The sequence below is a fragment of the Leptosomus discolor genome, chromosome Z, assembly GCF_034619465.1.
Source record: "Leptosomus discolor isolate bLepDis1 chromosome Z, bLepDis1.hap2, whole genome shotgun sequence".
NCBI classification, from domain to species: domain Eukaryota; kingdom Metazoa; phylum Chordata; class Aves; order Leptosomiformes; family Leptosomidae; genus Leptosomus; species Leptosomus discolor.
This window is the reverse complement of record NC_141419.1, coordinates 7,106,906-7,122,371: the sequence shown is the minus strand read 5'-3', so window position 1 is coordinate 7,122,371 and position 15,466 is coordinate 7,106,906. Positions and strand designations below refer to the sequence as shown.

At 51.9% G+C, this 15,466-nt stretch overlaps 2 protein-coding genes across 3 annotated transcripts; both read left to right on the top strand.

The window, feature by feature from the left end:
* The first annotated feature begins 79 nt into the window (after nt 1-79).
* On the top strand, nt 80-11,306 carry OSCP1 (organic solute carrier partner 1). Of its 2 annotated transcripts, XM_086479761.1 has the most exons (11): nt 80-191; nt 1,685-1,714; nt 5,351-5,505; nt 6,198-6,365; nt 6,994-7,074; nt 7,659-7,762; nt 8,143-8,271; nt 8,814-8,883; nt 9,584-9,723; nt 10,445-10,508; nt 11,190-11,306. In XM_086479761.1, the coding sequence occupies exons 1-11, from the start codon at nt 80-82 to the stop codon at nt 11,304-11,306; spliced, it is 1,170 nt and encodes a 389-aa protein (XP_086335887.1). The 2 variants fall into 2 exon arrangements, with proteins under 2 accessions (XP_086335887.1, XP_086335888.1); XM_086479762.1 differs by lacking the exon at nt 1,685-1,714.
* Nucleotides 11,307-11,891: 585 nt separating this feature from the next.
* Nucleotides 11,892-12,263, top strand: LSM10 (LSM10, U7 small nuclear RNA associated). Its single transcript, XM_009954638.2, has one exon. The coding sequence runs from the start codon at nt 11,892-11,894 to the stop codon at nt 12,261-12,263; it is 372 nt and encodes a 123-aa protein (XP_009952940.2).
* The last annotated feature ends 3,203 nt before the right edge of the window (nt 12,264-15,466 follow it).

Below are 15,466 nucleotides of genomic sequence, written 5' to 3'. Positions count from 1 at the left end.
GCCTCCCGATTGGCCCCTTGGCTGCCCGGCAACGGCGGCGGCGGCGGCGGCGGCAGCAGCGGTGGGGTCGGCGGTCGCCATGTCGGCTCGGACGCTGCCGCTGCTGTTCCTCAACCTGGGCGGGGAGATGCTGTACATCCTGGACCAGCGCCTCCGCGCCCAGAGCATCCCCGGCGAGAAGGCCCGCAAAGGTGAGCGGTGGGCGGGCGGGCGGCGGCGGCTCCCGCGGCCTCTCCCGCGGCCTCTCCGCGCCGTGCGGGGCCTGTCCCTGCGGGCCGCTGCCGGGACACCCGGCCGGGCGGCGTGCGGAGAGCCCGGTCCCGCGGCGGGGAGGGGGTGAGGGGGCGGGCTGTCGCCGCTCCGGGCCGGGGGCCGAGCCCAGCGCCGGGGTGGCCCCGAGGGACCGGAGGAGCGGCGGTGCCGCCGGCTTGCTTGGCTTGAATTTGAAGTAAAGCCTGTTGCGGTCATCAGCTCTCGAGAAGTTTCTGTGGCCCGAAGGCATTCCCGAAGCTCAGTTCCGCAGCGCATACAGCTGAGGCAGAGACTGAAATAGGTTTCGGAGTTCCTGTCAGAGGTGAGAGCTCCCAAAATACTCTGCTGGAATCAAAGTCACTCAGGATTTGCGCATCTCCATCCAGGCCCTGAGCAGTTTGAGGAAGACCAGATTGCTTTGCAATCGGAAGTAGTTTCTAGGAATAATTTTGTAAAGCCTGTGCAGAAGTAGTATGCGCAGTGAAGAAAAACTTCAAATAACGTAAATATGCTCCTGAAACCCTTGTCCGTCTTTTATTAAAATCTGTCAGTCTAGCGTTTTGTCAAAATTATTGTGAAAGTAGAGTCCTGTGTGCTCAGATACGAGCACAAAAATTCCACCTTACAGCTGAGCACCTCTTTGTTTGCCACTTTTGAATGAAACAGCCTTGCTTTTAAAAATTCTTGTCGCTTCCAGTTATGTGGTGGGGAATGCGCTTCAGGAAGCTTTAGTATTTTGTAATAAAAAAATCAACTCAGTATTAACTCAGTATTGAAGAGGCTGTTGCATTGCTTTCTTTTCCTGCCTGTCCAATACGAAGAACCACAGTAGCAAAGGTTTCACTACAGCAGTGCCATCGGTAATTATTCCCGTGTGTCTTCAGAGAATGAGCTGTCAGAAGTTTACTACTGTTCATTCAGGCCTAAGCATAGAGCCTGCGCTGAATTAGCCGTACGCGGTGGAGTATCTCAGCAGGAGCATTAGATCGGTGCTAAGTTTATCCACGCATGTATTTTGTCTGCCAAAAAATTGGGCGTTAATTTTACAGAGATGTGGTTTCGTCCTCACCGAGGTGTTTGTTAATGCTTAAAACCATTCACTCAAATATTGTTCGCTCGTAAATGCAAAACACAGCTGAAAACTTTCCAAGTTCAATCCATAACACACTAAGAGTCAATCAAGGGTAAAATTTTATCTCCACTGAAGTGACAAGATTTTCCAAAGGGAGGGCAAGGTTTCGTCGTTTGCGTGCTTGTTGGAAGTGAAAGGTGTTGGTTACAGAAGAGTTCGTTCTCGTTAAGCACTGAATGCTGATGGGAAAAACCAAGTCCGTTAGTTAGAATTTTTTTTTCAGTTTATTTCATTTATTCTCCTTGAAACTATTGTTCTTACTTCTTGAACTGATGTTTTTGTTTTATATGCTTCGTGTAGATGAATGGACAGATGTGGACAGGAAACGAGGTACTGTAACCTTCCAGCTGCATGCAGTAGACAAACACCACTACATGCACACATGAGGCTCATCGTACGTGAACACGCCGTATGCTGTTCCTGCAGCCTTCTAGGCAGTGTCAAAGATGAATAATAATACTCACCTGTTCGTTAAATGCAGTTTAACTCCAGATCTTAGAAAAAATAGACAATATCTCAAAATTATATGGCTTCAAAATAAGTTGCTAATTTAACCAAGACTATAAATAGATCAAAACTTTTTATCATAGTGGTCTGTCTAGCCAAAATGATATTTATATTTTTCCAGCATCGTATTAATGCAAGCCTATAACTGTGTGAGCATTGTGAAGGTTTTTTCTGCTTAAATGCAGGAATATTATGTATACTGCATTTTTCTAAGCTTTTTTCCAATTCGTTGCTTGGGGTTTTGACAGCCAAACTCCAGGAGAGATTTGAGGCCTTTCCACCCTAGCTGCTTCTCCATCTCTGCTAGTGGTCACCACCCTTGCAGCAGTGACCACAAAGGAGCGGGCGCTCACACTTCAGCCAAGCTCATCTCAACCGGATTTATCCCTGAAGGTGGGTTGAGCTGGGACGTCACGTTCTGCGGTGGAGCAGCTGAGGTGTGAGTGTGCGTTTCCTTCTGGACTCTGCCTTGAAATGGTGGCCTCCAGCGAAGGGGTGTGGTAAGGAGCTGGCAGAGGAAATACATCTCTTAAACTATCTCAGGCTTTCTGCCAGGTGAACATGAGTGTGTCTTTCAGCGTCTTTTTGAGCAGCCCTTTTTTAAGAGAGATCAGCATTATGATTCATGTTTTTCAAAATAAGCATCATTTGTACATTTTGACTATTTACTGAAGGTAAATACGGATATCCTGGAGTTTGCCCCAGCTTTTTTTTTTTGCTACGGTTACGTGCTGTTTCCAAGAACACTTTTTTCCCAACGTTTAATATCTCAGAAGTCTAAAAGATTCCATATTCCTCTTTTATCGCATCCAAAATGATGACAAGTTGTCTGAAAGCCCGCTTTGTCACACTTAGATGGTAGCGGCACAGATCCCATGGTGGCTGATCAGCTTCTCTTGTGGGAGAAAAAAGTTTGCCCGTGAACCCTGCTCTCGGGGCGATCTCTGAAGGGTTGCACAGAGTGGCCAGCCAGTCTCTCGCCTGCCTCGTTACGAACTCTAAACCTCCTGCAAGTAGAACGTGTGGCTGTTTTGAACTTGTAACATTCCCTCTGCTGCCTTGAGTGTCCCCCGAGAAGCACGAGCATAATCCAGGCGTAAAGACTCCAGTCTCATGTCATGCATCCGAGCCATGTTACGTGACAGCGCACTAGACGTTGGAACGTGTCTGTCACCTGTGACATGGCACACGTAGGCGAAAACCGCCATAAATCCTCAGCTTCTCTTCTGTCCATCGCATTGTCTATACTTGGTTTCCCTCTCCCCATCCCAGTCGATGAAACCCCTCTCTGCTGAATTGCTTTTATGCTATGTTGCTTGGCGTGCCATTTTCCCTGAGCTAACGCTCCTTTCCGTTGTTCTTTTCCATTGTTAGAATGGTGTAAATATCTCCCTAGGGACTACCTGTGCTCTGAGATCTCTTTGCTGTGTCATTATCAAACATCCCGTGTCAGATTTGCCCTTTAGCGTGATTTTTTAATGTCTCTCTCAGTTCTTTTTATAGCCAATACAAGAGGTTTTATTTTCGGAAGATAATTTATGTAAGGCTGGGTGTGTGGTTAACACAAACCTTCCGATTCCATTGTGAATATCTACCAGCCACGCTCAGCGTACCGGGATGTTGTCTGTCTCCTGACAGTTTTGGTTACTGGTGACTCTCCAAAGGTGGGGGAGAAACCTTTGTGTGCAAACACATGCAAGCAACTTAAAAATGGTTTTCTTTATAGCGGTGTAAGGCAAAAGTTATTATTTTTGTCAGAATTCATTACTTGCAAAATGAAATATATACTAATACATACTAGTACTAATATATTTGATTTTCTCCACTGAAAAAAGTGAGGATTTTTGCCTCAGACTGCAAGTAGGGATTGTTTTGTGAATGGTTTATTTGAAAAGAGTGGAGGAAGAGGAGGGATTTTTTTCCCATGTGTTATTACATTTATTTGTAATCCGTGATGCTCAGAAGCTGAGCTGAGACCTGTCTGTATTGTTTGGGTACTTAAAACAGGAACCAGTGAGCCCCGTTAGGTACAGCGCAATGGGTGCTGAAGCGTGTGTGTCACCAGGGCGTACGCCAGTGTAGGAGAAAACCAGTAACTGTCAGGTTGAAGCAGGGACAGAATCACATCAGAAGACACCTGCCCTCAGGAAAACAGCTGTCCATGCCCCGGTTCTCAGCCCCACAGCGTACCTTGCGATGTTCCCCAGGGGTTGGTCATCTACGAAAAGATGAAGTGACGGGGACATTAACTTTCCTTTGGCTGTTTGTGTAGCTTCAGTACGACAGTCCTGAAAAGCCAGGTGTCTAACCCACCGAGGAGTAATCACAGCAGTACTGCAAACAGCTAACCACTGCCACTATGTGTTGTTCACTTTTGGGGTTTTTTTAAATTCCTCTGAGATTTTTCTAATCCATAAGAATCAGCTGGCATTATGAGCTTCAGTTAGGAAAATTCAGGCTTGAACATCAATCTGTGTGAATTGAAATTTTTATTTAATCTTTTTTTTGATAGAGAAACAAATGCTTATCTACGATAACTCTGTGGAATGCATCAGGTATATAATGAAAGTATCAGATCCAGCACAAAAGCTAAGATGCTGCATCTGCTTGAATCACTGCAAAATGTTTTCTATCTTCTTTGCATTGAAAGTTCCATAAGCAGAGCACAGCCCTTAGACTGAGCACTCCTTACCTTTACATACTCTTGACTAAGTTGCGTAACAATTCCGTGTCTGAATTTACACGTTAAAGGACGAAGCACATGTAAGGAAGGCTGGAGTTCGGTGCTTTTGAACTGCTCTAGTATCTGCAGGTGTTGCTGCGTGAGAGCACTGGATGGGCTGACATAGATCCCAGTGTTATAAATGGTTCCTTAATTCTTGTCAGGGTTAATCTGTTTGAAACAAATACTTCAAGGAGCCTCGAATCATGGAGGAGTTTCTGTCCAGAAGGAAACATAGACTAATAGTGTCAAAGACTGAAGAGAAATGGATGGAGTCAGCTAGCTGTAGTTTGCAACAATCTGGAGCGATGCAAACCAGTCATCTTAGGAAGCAGAACTGTAGCTTTTATAGATAATACACGTCAGAGTAGCCTGTAAACAACGTTATTGAAACAGTGAGAAGTGCTAGCCGTAGCTGTAAAAACAAGGCAACAGAACCAGTCTATTCCCGCTGGAGAACAGGGTTTGTTGTCTACAGCTCAAGTAGCGTTTCTGCCCCCGGGGACAGGCAGCAGGAGTTGTGCTGCTCGCTTGGGCCAGTGTGGAATTGGGAAAAATGCAAGCACTAGGAAGCGATGTTCCCCTCCTTTGTTCCGTGGTGGCGAGGTACCTCAGGGTTCTCAGGGGTAAGCGTTCGTGTCAGTCCTCGCAGCTGTCCGTGTCCGAGTGCTCAGTGTGCGGTGAATCGGATGGACGTGCTGTTTCTGAAGCAAAAAACAGACTCTTTGTCTTTGCAGTTATGAATGACATCATCACAACCATGTTCAATAAAAAATTTATGGACGAGCTGTTTAAACCGCAGGAACTCTATTCCAAGAAAGCTCTGCGAACAGTGTACGACCGGCTAGCTCATGCGTCAATCATGAGGCTGAACCAGGCGAGCATGGACAAGGTAAAAAGCTCACCTGCCCGGTCCCGGCTGGGCCGAGCTTCCCTGCGACCGTCCCCACGTTTCTGATGGCGATAATTAGCATGTGGCTTTACATCTCTGTACTTCTGAAGCGTTTTGTAACGGCCCTCGTTCCGTTTGCTTTCCTTGTAAAAATGGTTCTGGGCCAAGGAAGCTTTGGGAAATCCGTGGTACTATCAGACACTTCAGAACTAAGTATTTCTGCTTTAATAGCTGAATGTTTGATTTTAAGAGGTTCAGTGAGCGATCTTTAAGTTTATTGGATTTTTTAATATATATTAAAAATATATGCATAGGTGGGTGTGTATAAACATAGATTTACACTCACTGTTCTGCAGTTGCAGGTGTTAGAATTTTTGCCTGCAGCCAGTACATCCAGGAGACAGTTTTGAAGAAAACTGTAGGAACTGAATTACCTGAGAGACTTCTGCCCGGGTGCTGGTGGTGTTGAAATTGGCAGTAGTTTTAGAGGCAGCTGGAGAAACCAGCAGGAGGGCTGACAGTGTGCTCACAGAGGTTTTATTTTCTTAGGAAACAAAGCTAAAATGGTTCTTCTTACCATAGGCAGGTGCTAGCCTAAGTCTCTAAATCCCTTTCTACCTCAACGTGAAGTTACCTCAGCGGTGTTGCGCTCTCTGGTGTGACGGAACCAAAATTTCCCCGTTACTTTGCAGTTGTATGACCTTATGACTATGGCTTTCAAGTACCAAGTGCTGCTGTGCCCTCGGCCCAGAGACATTCTGCTGGTCACATTCAATCACCTGGACGCGATCAAGGATTTCATACACGATTCCCCTGGCATTCTGAACCAGGTGGATGAAACTCTCCGACAGCTGATTGAAGTAAGAATCCTCAGAAAAACGGTGGGACACACTGTGGTTTGAGATTTGGGGTGGTTTTTCTCTTTCATGCTAATCTTAGAGACTAAATGCCACATCAGTAAGTGCTGTATCAAGTGTGGAAGTTGGTATGTTCTCAACCTGAGAGAACCATCCAAATAACCTTCCCCTCTTCTTAACCTGAGGAAACAAATTGGCCTCCTGGTTGGCAGCTTCTGCTCATGTAACTGCTGTGATTCTTTGGACAAAAAATGTCAGTGTCCCAGTGAAAGGGAACTGGTTTCATAAAATGTTAAAGTTCTGGGAAATCGTGAAACATTTCCAGAGGGCTTCTGGAGAGGGAGATGTCTATGAGTCAAGTGTTATTTTTCTACTGGCCCAGTTTAAATCAGTACATTGCTTATTCAGCCTGATCAAAGTCTCCACTGATTTCAGCAGAAATTAAATCAGACTCTTAGTCACAGACCATAATTACTGATAATGACCAGCAGCCCCCCTTAGCTCGTTTCTGCTTCCCCTGCCACACGTGTACCATTTTGGCCGCCAGTATTCCAATATACTTGTTTGCACCTGTACCTGGGCTGGACATGGTTCACTTGCAAAGCCTTACGTGATGGTCTCTCTTTTACAGACCTACAGCTGTCTCTCTGATGGTGAATTTCAGCTCATCAGGCAAACACTCCTCATTTTTTTTCAGGACATGCACATAAGGGTAAGAGCCCAATAGCACTAGTCAGTAAGAATGAAAGGGAGTTTGTGGCTAGAATATGAAGGTACCTTTTTACAATTGTGCTGTAGGTTTGGTTTTGTTACTTTGCTTTTCAGTCATCTTGATGTGCTTGTAATTCCCATCTTCAAAATTTGCAAATTGAGCACCTCTACTGCGATAAAACTGAGTAATTCTAAAATGTGATGCGAAAAAGGAATCGCTACTAGTACGGATTTGCTACTCTATAAATATGTTTTTCCTTTTAGTAGAAACTTGATGTGAAACTCAGAACCTGAGCTTGAAGTCATGGGGCTTGATATTCTCTAAATACATTGATCATGCTCCAGTGCATAAACAGTACATTTTTTTTTTTAATGTATTTTTTTAAATGTTAGATCAGTGTGCCCATCCTCCGGACCGCACTTCTACGTTACTGGCTTTGGCCTGTATCACAGTCTCTATACATAGACCAAAATCTGTAGGAAACCTACCCAGTCTCAGCAGGAAGGCTGCAAGGTCAGGCGGCAAAGAACTCGAATCAGAAGGTACGCAACTGATTTTCTCAAAGGTGGAATATTCTTTTGCAGGTCTCCATCTTTCTGAAGGATAAAGTGCAAAACTCCAATGGTCGCTTTGTGCTGCCAATATCAGGCCCTGTTCCTTGGGGTACAGAAGTTCCAGGACTCATCAGGTGAGTTCTGAACCGCCGCTTGTGCTGCTGCAGTGCCTCACCCGTACGGCTGCTCACAGAGCAGCAGTCAGTCCCAGAGGGCTAACAGGAATCGAGCGTAGACTGTCATTCGTGTTGCATGGACAGCTGAACCTCCAACAAGTACTACTTAAAGGGCAGGATTTGGGACTAAGTCACCCAGCAATTAAATACGAAGCTGTGTCTGGCATTCCCTCTTCCAGTCAATTAGCTACTAGTGATTTATCCTATAAAATAGGCATTTACCAACATACAGAACAGGGTTCTATTCCCCTTTTTCTTGTGCAGTAAGCAGAGGAAGTCAGTACTGAAAATCAGTAATAAAACTACTAAATATGTTTCAATAATGACTTGGTTTTAAGGATGTTTAATCGCAATGGAGATGAAGTCAAAAGAACTGAGTTCACCACTGATGGAAATTATGTTACTCCACAAAGGGAAGGATCTTTTGATCTTTATGGAGACAGAGTCCTCAAACTTGGAACAAATATGTAAGTAATTTTTGTCCTACATAGAAACATGAAGTAAACGTTGATGGTTATGGGTTCGGTCAGAAGCACATCTTCAGCCTTGTGTATTTTTGCCTCTTTTGCTATTATCAGCTTGATTTTTTTACAAAGTGATGCCCTGAAACAACGCACGTGGACAGATGTGTATAATGAGGCGTGGAAAAGAGCAAAAGTTTGATTTATGTCTACAGTAGAGCTGAGTAAAGAGTGTTCTCGTCTGGTACTGCATATTATGTGAAATGTAATTTAATTTTAACTGCATTCAAGAAATCCCTTCTTTTCTCCAAGTTTCTCTTAACGTAATTTTTCCGTTCAAAGAGACAGCACTGTTCATTCTTACAGCTTTGTCGCTCACACACTTTAGTGCCTCAGTACTCCATAAAACTGAACTGTAACTTCTCATTTCAGTTATTTACAGTCTTCAGAAAAATAACCTAAAATCAGAGATCCTGTACTGGTTCCTCCAGTTCCCATGACTCATACAAGTAACAGGTTGCTCTTCCTTATGTGTTTTTTCCCTCTAGGTACAGTGTTAGTCGGCCAGTAGAGACACACATGTCAGGATCATCCAAAAACTTGGCATCCCATGCAAAGGTGAGTGTTGTTCTGTTCCTGTCACTGGTTAACTGGCTAACTAGCCTGTGCCAGTGAGTCCTGCAGCCAGTCACACATGGTGGGAGTGGTTCTTTTGAGCAGTTTCACCACATGCACCAGATTTTACATTCTGCTTCCCTTGTCTCTTAGTAGGTGGGTCACTGAATGAAACACTCACATCTGTCATCTCCAGATCATTCACTGTACAGTTGCACTATCGTCCCCTTTGTTCATCTCCTTTCTCAGGGGAACAAGAACCATCTCTTTAGTCTACACTTACGAGATAACTTCAGAGGAACCTGTTCTGCTGTTCTTCTCCAAGCCCCATCCGATCCCCTACGCTCCCTTTTGACTGAGGGGAAGGGCACGTTTTCCTAAAGCATCTTACATGCAGGCTTATGCAATGGTGTGCTTGCTTCCTATTTTAATCGCTTCAGAAGCAGAAAGCTGGTTTTACAGATTTCTCAGCTGTTCAATTTAGCTGGAAAATTATCTTGTCCTGGGTCTATAAATTCGAGCAACCATTTTAAATATATGGCTGATAATTACTAGCTATCTGCACAATCTGTACCATTAACAATACAGAAATGTATTTATATCACTCTGAAGAACATTTATGTAATATCAGAAAACACAAAAATTATTGCAGTCCTCATCTCCCTGGTAACCTGACCAATGAAGCCATTGCTGTTTTCTGCAGGAGAATATAGTCCCTAACCCTCTTGCTAAAGAAGAACTGAACTTTTTGGCCAGGCTGCTGGGAGGTCTGGAGGTCGAGAAACCTGGTGGCAGCGACACAGGATTTCGACTGAATTTGTTCACAACCGACGAGGAGGAAGAGTACGCTTGAGTCCTCCTTGGTTTGGGGTTTGTGCTGTAGTGCCACGCGGACAGCCCTGGAGACTAAAGCTGACCCATAACAGCTTTAGGGACAGAATAGCAGGTTTCTTTAGCATTTTGTTATTCTGGTCCAGATGGTCCCTACAGGAACAAAAGAGGCGTGGTTTCCCTGGCTTGACCTTTTTATGATGGCTGTTGGCAAGGAGAGCCATTCCCCTCCCTGGTGTACCCCGTGACACACAGCCCTGCATTCCCTCCAAGTGACAGTGGTGGCCAGCAGCAGGTGATGTTCTGCGCTTAGTTCTGTCCCGTGGAACAGAGAGGTCCCTTCGGCCCTTTTAGCCTTCCTCTCCCCCAAATACATCCACCCATTTCAGAGAACATACCTGACGGAGGTAATGAGCCTGACAGGCTTGAACACCGTAGCCCCCTCCTGGCAGGGAGCACAAGGGTAATGAGATGTTCTGTTACGTGATTTCTGCAGAACATTTTTACCTACTTTTAATCTCAACTACAGAGAGATTCCCGCTGTTCTACACTTAGCGTAAAAAAAATCCAAGACAGGGAAAAGTCCCCAAACTGGGGTCGATACTTTATCTTGCCTAGTAGGAATAGGGACATTGTCCAAACCTTGTGCCTATGGGAGCCATGAAAGCTGATTTTTATTATTTACTTGCACATCTTCATGAGATTAAGCACTCTTTTCATCTTTTTAATCAAGACACGCTGCATTGACTCGACCAGAGGAGTTATCTTACAAGGTTCTCAACATAGAAGCCACGCAGGTACGTACAGCACGTTTCAGATGTTTGATTCTCACCATTCCTGCCTTGCCGAGTTTCACCCAGAGTAGTAACTTAAAAAAAATGCATTTTTTCCCATTTCAGTTAAGCTCATAAATAAGTAGTGGTAGTGTTTTCTGCCAAGCCTGTGGATTTGGTGACTATTTAATAACAGAACTTGAAACCTGACAAATATTTGAGCTGCATGGGATGGAGAACTGTTACTGGATCCTTTGCCTGCTTGTGGTTGCATCCTGCAGCCCTTCTTAAAGGGGCTCACAGGCATCAGCGGAGGTGGGGCACATCCCAGTGCAGTCCAGTAAAGGCCCCCGTTAGCAGCGGTGGGGCACACCCAGGCCCCCCAGTACATCCCAGTAAAGGGCCCCGTTAGCCGGCGGTGGGGCACACCCCGGCCCCCCAGTACATCCCAGTAAAGGGCCCCGTTAGCCGGCGGTGGGGCACACCCCGGCCCCCCAGTACGTCCCAGTAAAGGGCCCTGTTAGCCGGCGGTGGAGCACGCTCCGGCCCCCCAGTACGTCCCAGTAAAGGGCCCCGTTAGCCGGCGGCGGGGCACGCCCCGGCCCTCCCACTACGTCCCAGTAAAGGCCCCCGTTAGCGGCGGCGCGGCACGCCCGGCCCCCCCTGCCCGCAGGCCGGCGCTGAGGCGCGGTGTCTCTCCCGCAGGAGCCGGGGCGGCGGGCGGAGCTCTCCCGCATCCTGGGGGAGCTGGAGGTGGCGGAGCCGCGGCCGGAGAGCTGCGGGAAGGGCGAAGACCTGCTGGCGCTGATGGACGGGCTCTGAGCCGCATTAAAGGCCTGCGCACAGCCCGGCTGCGAGCGGCTGCGGGCGGCGGCGGGGCCGGGCCGAGCCGGGCCGGGGGGCGGCGGGGCCGGGCCGGGCCGGGCCGGGGCGCAGTGCGCAGGCGCGGCCGCCCCTTCCTGCCGGCGGGCGGGCGGGCGCGTGAGTGAGTGAGTGTGCAAGGGGAGGGGCGGGGCCGGCACGCGGCAGTGGAAGGGGAGGGGCGGGGCCGGCGGGTGCGAGGGAAGGGCGGCAGCGTGTGAGTGTGCAAGAGGAGGAGGCAGCGTGTGGGTGAGTGTGCAAGGGCGGGTTGTGTGTGCGTGCAAGGGGGTGCGCGTGGAGAACGTGGTGGGAGCGGGGCGGTGTGCAAGGGGGGTAAGGAATGAGGACCGCAGCGTGCAAGCGGGTGGGCACATAGAGACCGTGAGTGACTCAGGAGAGGGGCGGCATGCAGGTGGGTGTGCAAAGGGTGATACATGTGCATGCGAGCGTGCAAGGTGAGGCGGGTGGGTTTCCCCGGCGGTGCGGAGGCGGGCACCCGGCGGGGGCGCAGCATGGCGTCTCCCTCTTCCCCGCCGCAGCCGCGCGATGGAGGTCAGCCACTCGGTCAAGGAGCGCACCATCGCCGAGAACAGCCTGGTCATCCTGCTGCAGGGCCTGCACGGCCGCGTCACCACCGTGGACCTCCGCGACGAGAGCACGGCCACGGGGCGTGTCACCAACGTGGACGCCTTCATGAACGTGCGGCTGGCCGAGGTGACCTTCACGGACAGGCAGGGCGCCGTGTCCCACCTGGACGAGTTCTTCGTGACCGGCAGGAATATCCGCTACGTCCACATCCCCGACGAGGTGGACATCAGGGCCACCATCGAGCGGCAGCTGCAGGCCATCCACAGGGTCCGCTACTTCGGGGGCCGTGACAAGGGCAGGAAGGAGTTCCCTCGCGCCAAGCACAAGTGAGCCCCCGGCCCTGCCCGCAGCCCCTGCCCGCAACTGGGCCGGGATGGACGTGTCCCTTTGACCAGACTGCCAGCTGCCTCCGCACCTCACCCCGGACGTCCCGCCCCGGGGGCTGAGGGCTCTGCTGCTCCCCCAGCCATGCCTGCAGAGGAGCAGGGTTATTTTTTTTTAATGAATAACCCCGTTTAAAAAGGGTCTGTGATCTCTCAGCTCGTTTCCTGTTCCGTTGGCAGCTGCTTGCGTCCCTCCTTTGATGGCCAAACAAAGGCCTTTTGGCCAAAGCCACAGCCTGGGGTGAGTGTTTGGCCGCAGCCATCCGGCTGCCCGCAGCTTTGCCTTCCCCTGCTGACGGCAGGCAGGACCCTGCTGCTGCCGGCGTCGCTGCCCGCAGGAGCCGGAGATGCTGCTCCTGAGCTGAGGAGGGGGCTGGTGGTGGTCTGTCCTCTCAGCTTCCTGCTAGACAGCCGCTGTTCTGAATGCATTTAGTGGGAAGAGGGTGAGATGAACGTCCGTCCATCCATCCGTCCATCCATCCACCCACCCACCCAGAGTGGAGCGGGGCTGTGCTCGGAAGGGAAGGGGCAGCACCTTCTGCCTGGAAAAGCACGAAGGTGCTTCCCCCAGGGCACGAGGAATGCTGCTGCTGCTGCTGCTGCCGCCGGCTCCTCCACCTCCCCGCTCCTCCCTCACCCTTCCCCAAAGCCCTGCAGCGCATCCTCGCCCCACCAACCGTCTGCCGAAAGCACCACGCAGTCGACAGATGACCTCATCCCGTTTCTACGGGGATCCCGTTGTTGCCTACTGCCGCCTGGCCTCCTCTAAGATGGAGCTCGGGGCCTGGCCCCATCGCTGGTGCGGGCAGCGTCTCTGGGGCAGCCCTGAGAGCAGCACCGCTGCTTCGCCGTCCCCCGAAGAGCCGCTCGGGTAATTTGTAAAAGCCCACGTGTAAGAAACGGTGTAAACAGGGACCGCGCGTCCCTGCCGCGCCCCGGGGGCGCGCTGGGGACGCCTCCAGCCCCGGGAGCAGCCCGTTGGCCTGGGCGCCGGGGAGGCTGCTGGGGCGGGGGCTTTCACGGAGGTGCCGTGGGCTCGCTTCCCGCTCAGGGCACGAGCCCGGGGGCACGGGCAGCGTGAGGCCTGGCCCTCGCCGCCCCCTGCCACCCGCCCCTGTCCCGCTGTGGGGCAGGGCCTGGCCGGTGGGAGCGGGGCTGGGTGACCTGGGGAACGGCGGCCTGTGCGGCGGGAAAGCACCCGCTTCTCCTCCAATCACGGCGCGTTCGAATCTCCCGCGTACCCACCAACCCCCTTGGCGTCCAGCGCCGGCCGGAGCAGGAGCCAATCAGCGGAGGGAGTTGTCCCGCTTCAGCCAATCAGCTTTGTCGCGTCCCTTTCCTCTCCGCGCCTCAACCAATCAAAGTGTGCCGCAAATATCCCTTCCCAGCCCGAGGGCTCTCCCCCAATCACAGCCGGCGCTGACTCAGACGGCCAATCAGCGCCACCCCTTCCTCACGGTCCCTCCGCCATCTCTGCGGCGGCGCGATGACCGCCAGGAGGTGGGATGGCGGCGGCGGCGGCAGCAGGGGGCGGTGGCGCGTGCGTCACTTCCGTTGTCAGGTGGCCGCCGCCGCGGAGCGGAGCGGAGGCCGCGGCCGGGCGTGGGGCTGCGGGAGGCGCCGGCGGCCGCGCCGGCCCCGGGGCCATGGGTGAGCGGGGACGGGCGGGCGCGGGCGAGCCGGGTCCCGGGGCCGGTCCGGGTCCCGGTCCCGCTGCGTGAGCAGGTTGAGCGGCCCGGGTACCGCGGCCGGGAGGCGCTGCCGAAAGCCCCGTCCGTGTGGGGCCGGGCTGGGCGCTGCGAGGCGCCGCTTCGTTCTTACTAATCCTGTGCCGGGCCCTGGCGGAGGCTCCGCCGCCTGGTCCTGGGCCGGCAGCCCCGCGGGGCCTCGGGGCAGCGCCCTCCCGGCGGGTGCCTGTCCCAGGGCGGCGGGGGCCGGGCCGGACCGGCGGAGCTCGCCCGCTGCCGGCAGCTCGGGAGGGGCCCGGCCGAGGCCCTGGGAGAGCCCGGGCTCTCTTGCCCTGGAGTCCGGGGCGTGTGGGCGCGGAGCTCCCGGGAAGCCTTCCCCCGGCCGGTCTGTGTGCTGCCGGCCGCGGGCCGCTCACCAGCGGAGGGTGGGATTTCGTGTAGCGGGGCGGGCGTGCGCGGCTGCATTTAAAAACGTCGCTTAGTGAAACTCCTTTGTAATTGTCTCCCCCGTGACAGCGCTGGTGGGGATCTGGGCTTTGTTGACAGCGTCGCTGTCTTTGCAGCGCGCTGACAGGCTCGGGGCTCGCTCGTCGAGGGAGCAAACAGCTCGTGTTCGGTACCGATTGCACAGTCTGTGCGGGAATTTCTTAATTTAGTCGTTTCAGAGCTCTGTTCTGAGGAGGAGTCTCGTGTGTCTCAGCAGGGAGTAGCTGAAGGTTGTACCTGTAAGTGAGAATGAGTAAGACCAGAAAGTATTACAGCCAGAGCTGTGACCTGTCCCGTCCTCCCTGCGCAAGCTGAAGAAGATAAGGAGGCGTGCGTTGGGATTTCCTGCATCCAGAACCTGTTTCTGTTACCTGTCGGCTTTGGGAGCCTCACTGCTGCAGTACGTGAGAGCATTCAAGGCCTCATGTGCTGCTGTTGGAGGGAGCCCATGGCACAGCATCTTTGCCCCGCTGCTCCTCTCCCCAACATGAGAGGTTTGGGGCTTCCCTTGCTCCTGGCCAATTGCCCCCTCCTCCTGTCGCAGCTGTGGATGTGAAGGTGCTGCACTGGTGTTGATGATTCGGTTCTTTGCTAGTTTAGAGTCTTAGTGTGTAGGCTTAACATATGCTGCTATGTATAGGTGTGCTAGGCGTCTTAGGCTGTACTCTCGGGCTGTAATCCCATGTCTGGAGGGAGGTGGAGGAGTGGGAGCAGCGCCCAGTGTGGTGGGGCTGAGCTACTGTGCCTCTGCCGCCCGCCTGCTGCGGGACAGCAAGCTCCCTTCGGGGCAGAAGGGGCACGAGTTGGGTGCAGGTGGAGGCTGGTCAGGTTCGCAGGGTGCCTGCAGCCCAGGCGGGGCGGAACCTGAGGGATGGGGCAGAGCGAGGCTTTCCTGCTGGCAAACAGCCCTGGGCTGGTAGCGGTCAGGAATGCAGGACATCTTTTCCCCGATGCTGGAGCTTGTGCTACATCCTTC

Excerpts from the sequence above, each read along its gene's own strand:
- OSCP1 (XM_086479761.1), top strand. The coding sequence starts at position 80 with ATGTCGGCTCGGACGCTGCCGCTGCTGTTCCTCAACCTGGGCGGGGAG. Across the intron at positions 192-1,684 it reads CGGCGAGAAGGCCCGCAAAG|ATGAATGGACAGATGTGGAC; the intron begins GTGAGCGGTGGG and ends TGCTTCGTGTAG. Across the intron at positions 5,506-6,197 it reads ACCAGGCGAGCATGGACAAG|TTGTATGACCTTATGACTAT; the intron begins GTAAAAAGCTCA and ends GTTACTTTGCAG.
- LSM10 (XM_009954638.2), top strand. The coding sequence starts at position 11,892 with ATGGAGGTCAGCCACTCGGTCAAGGAGCGCACCATCGCCGAGAACAGC.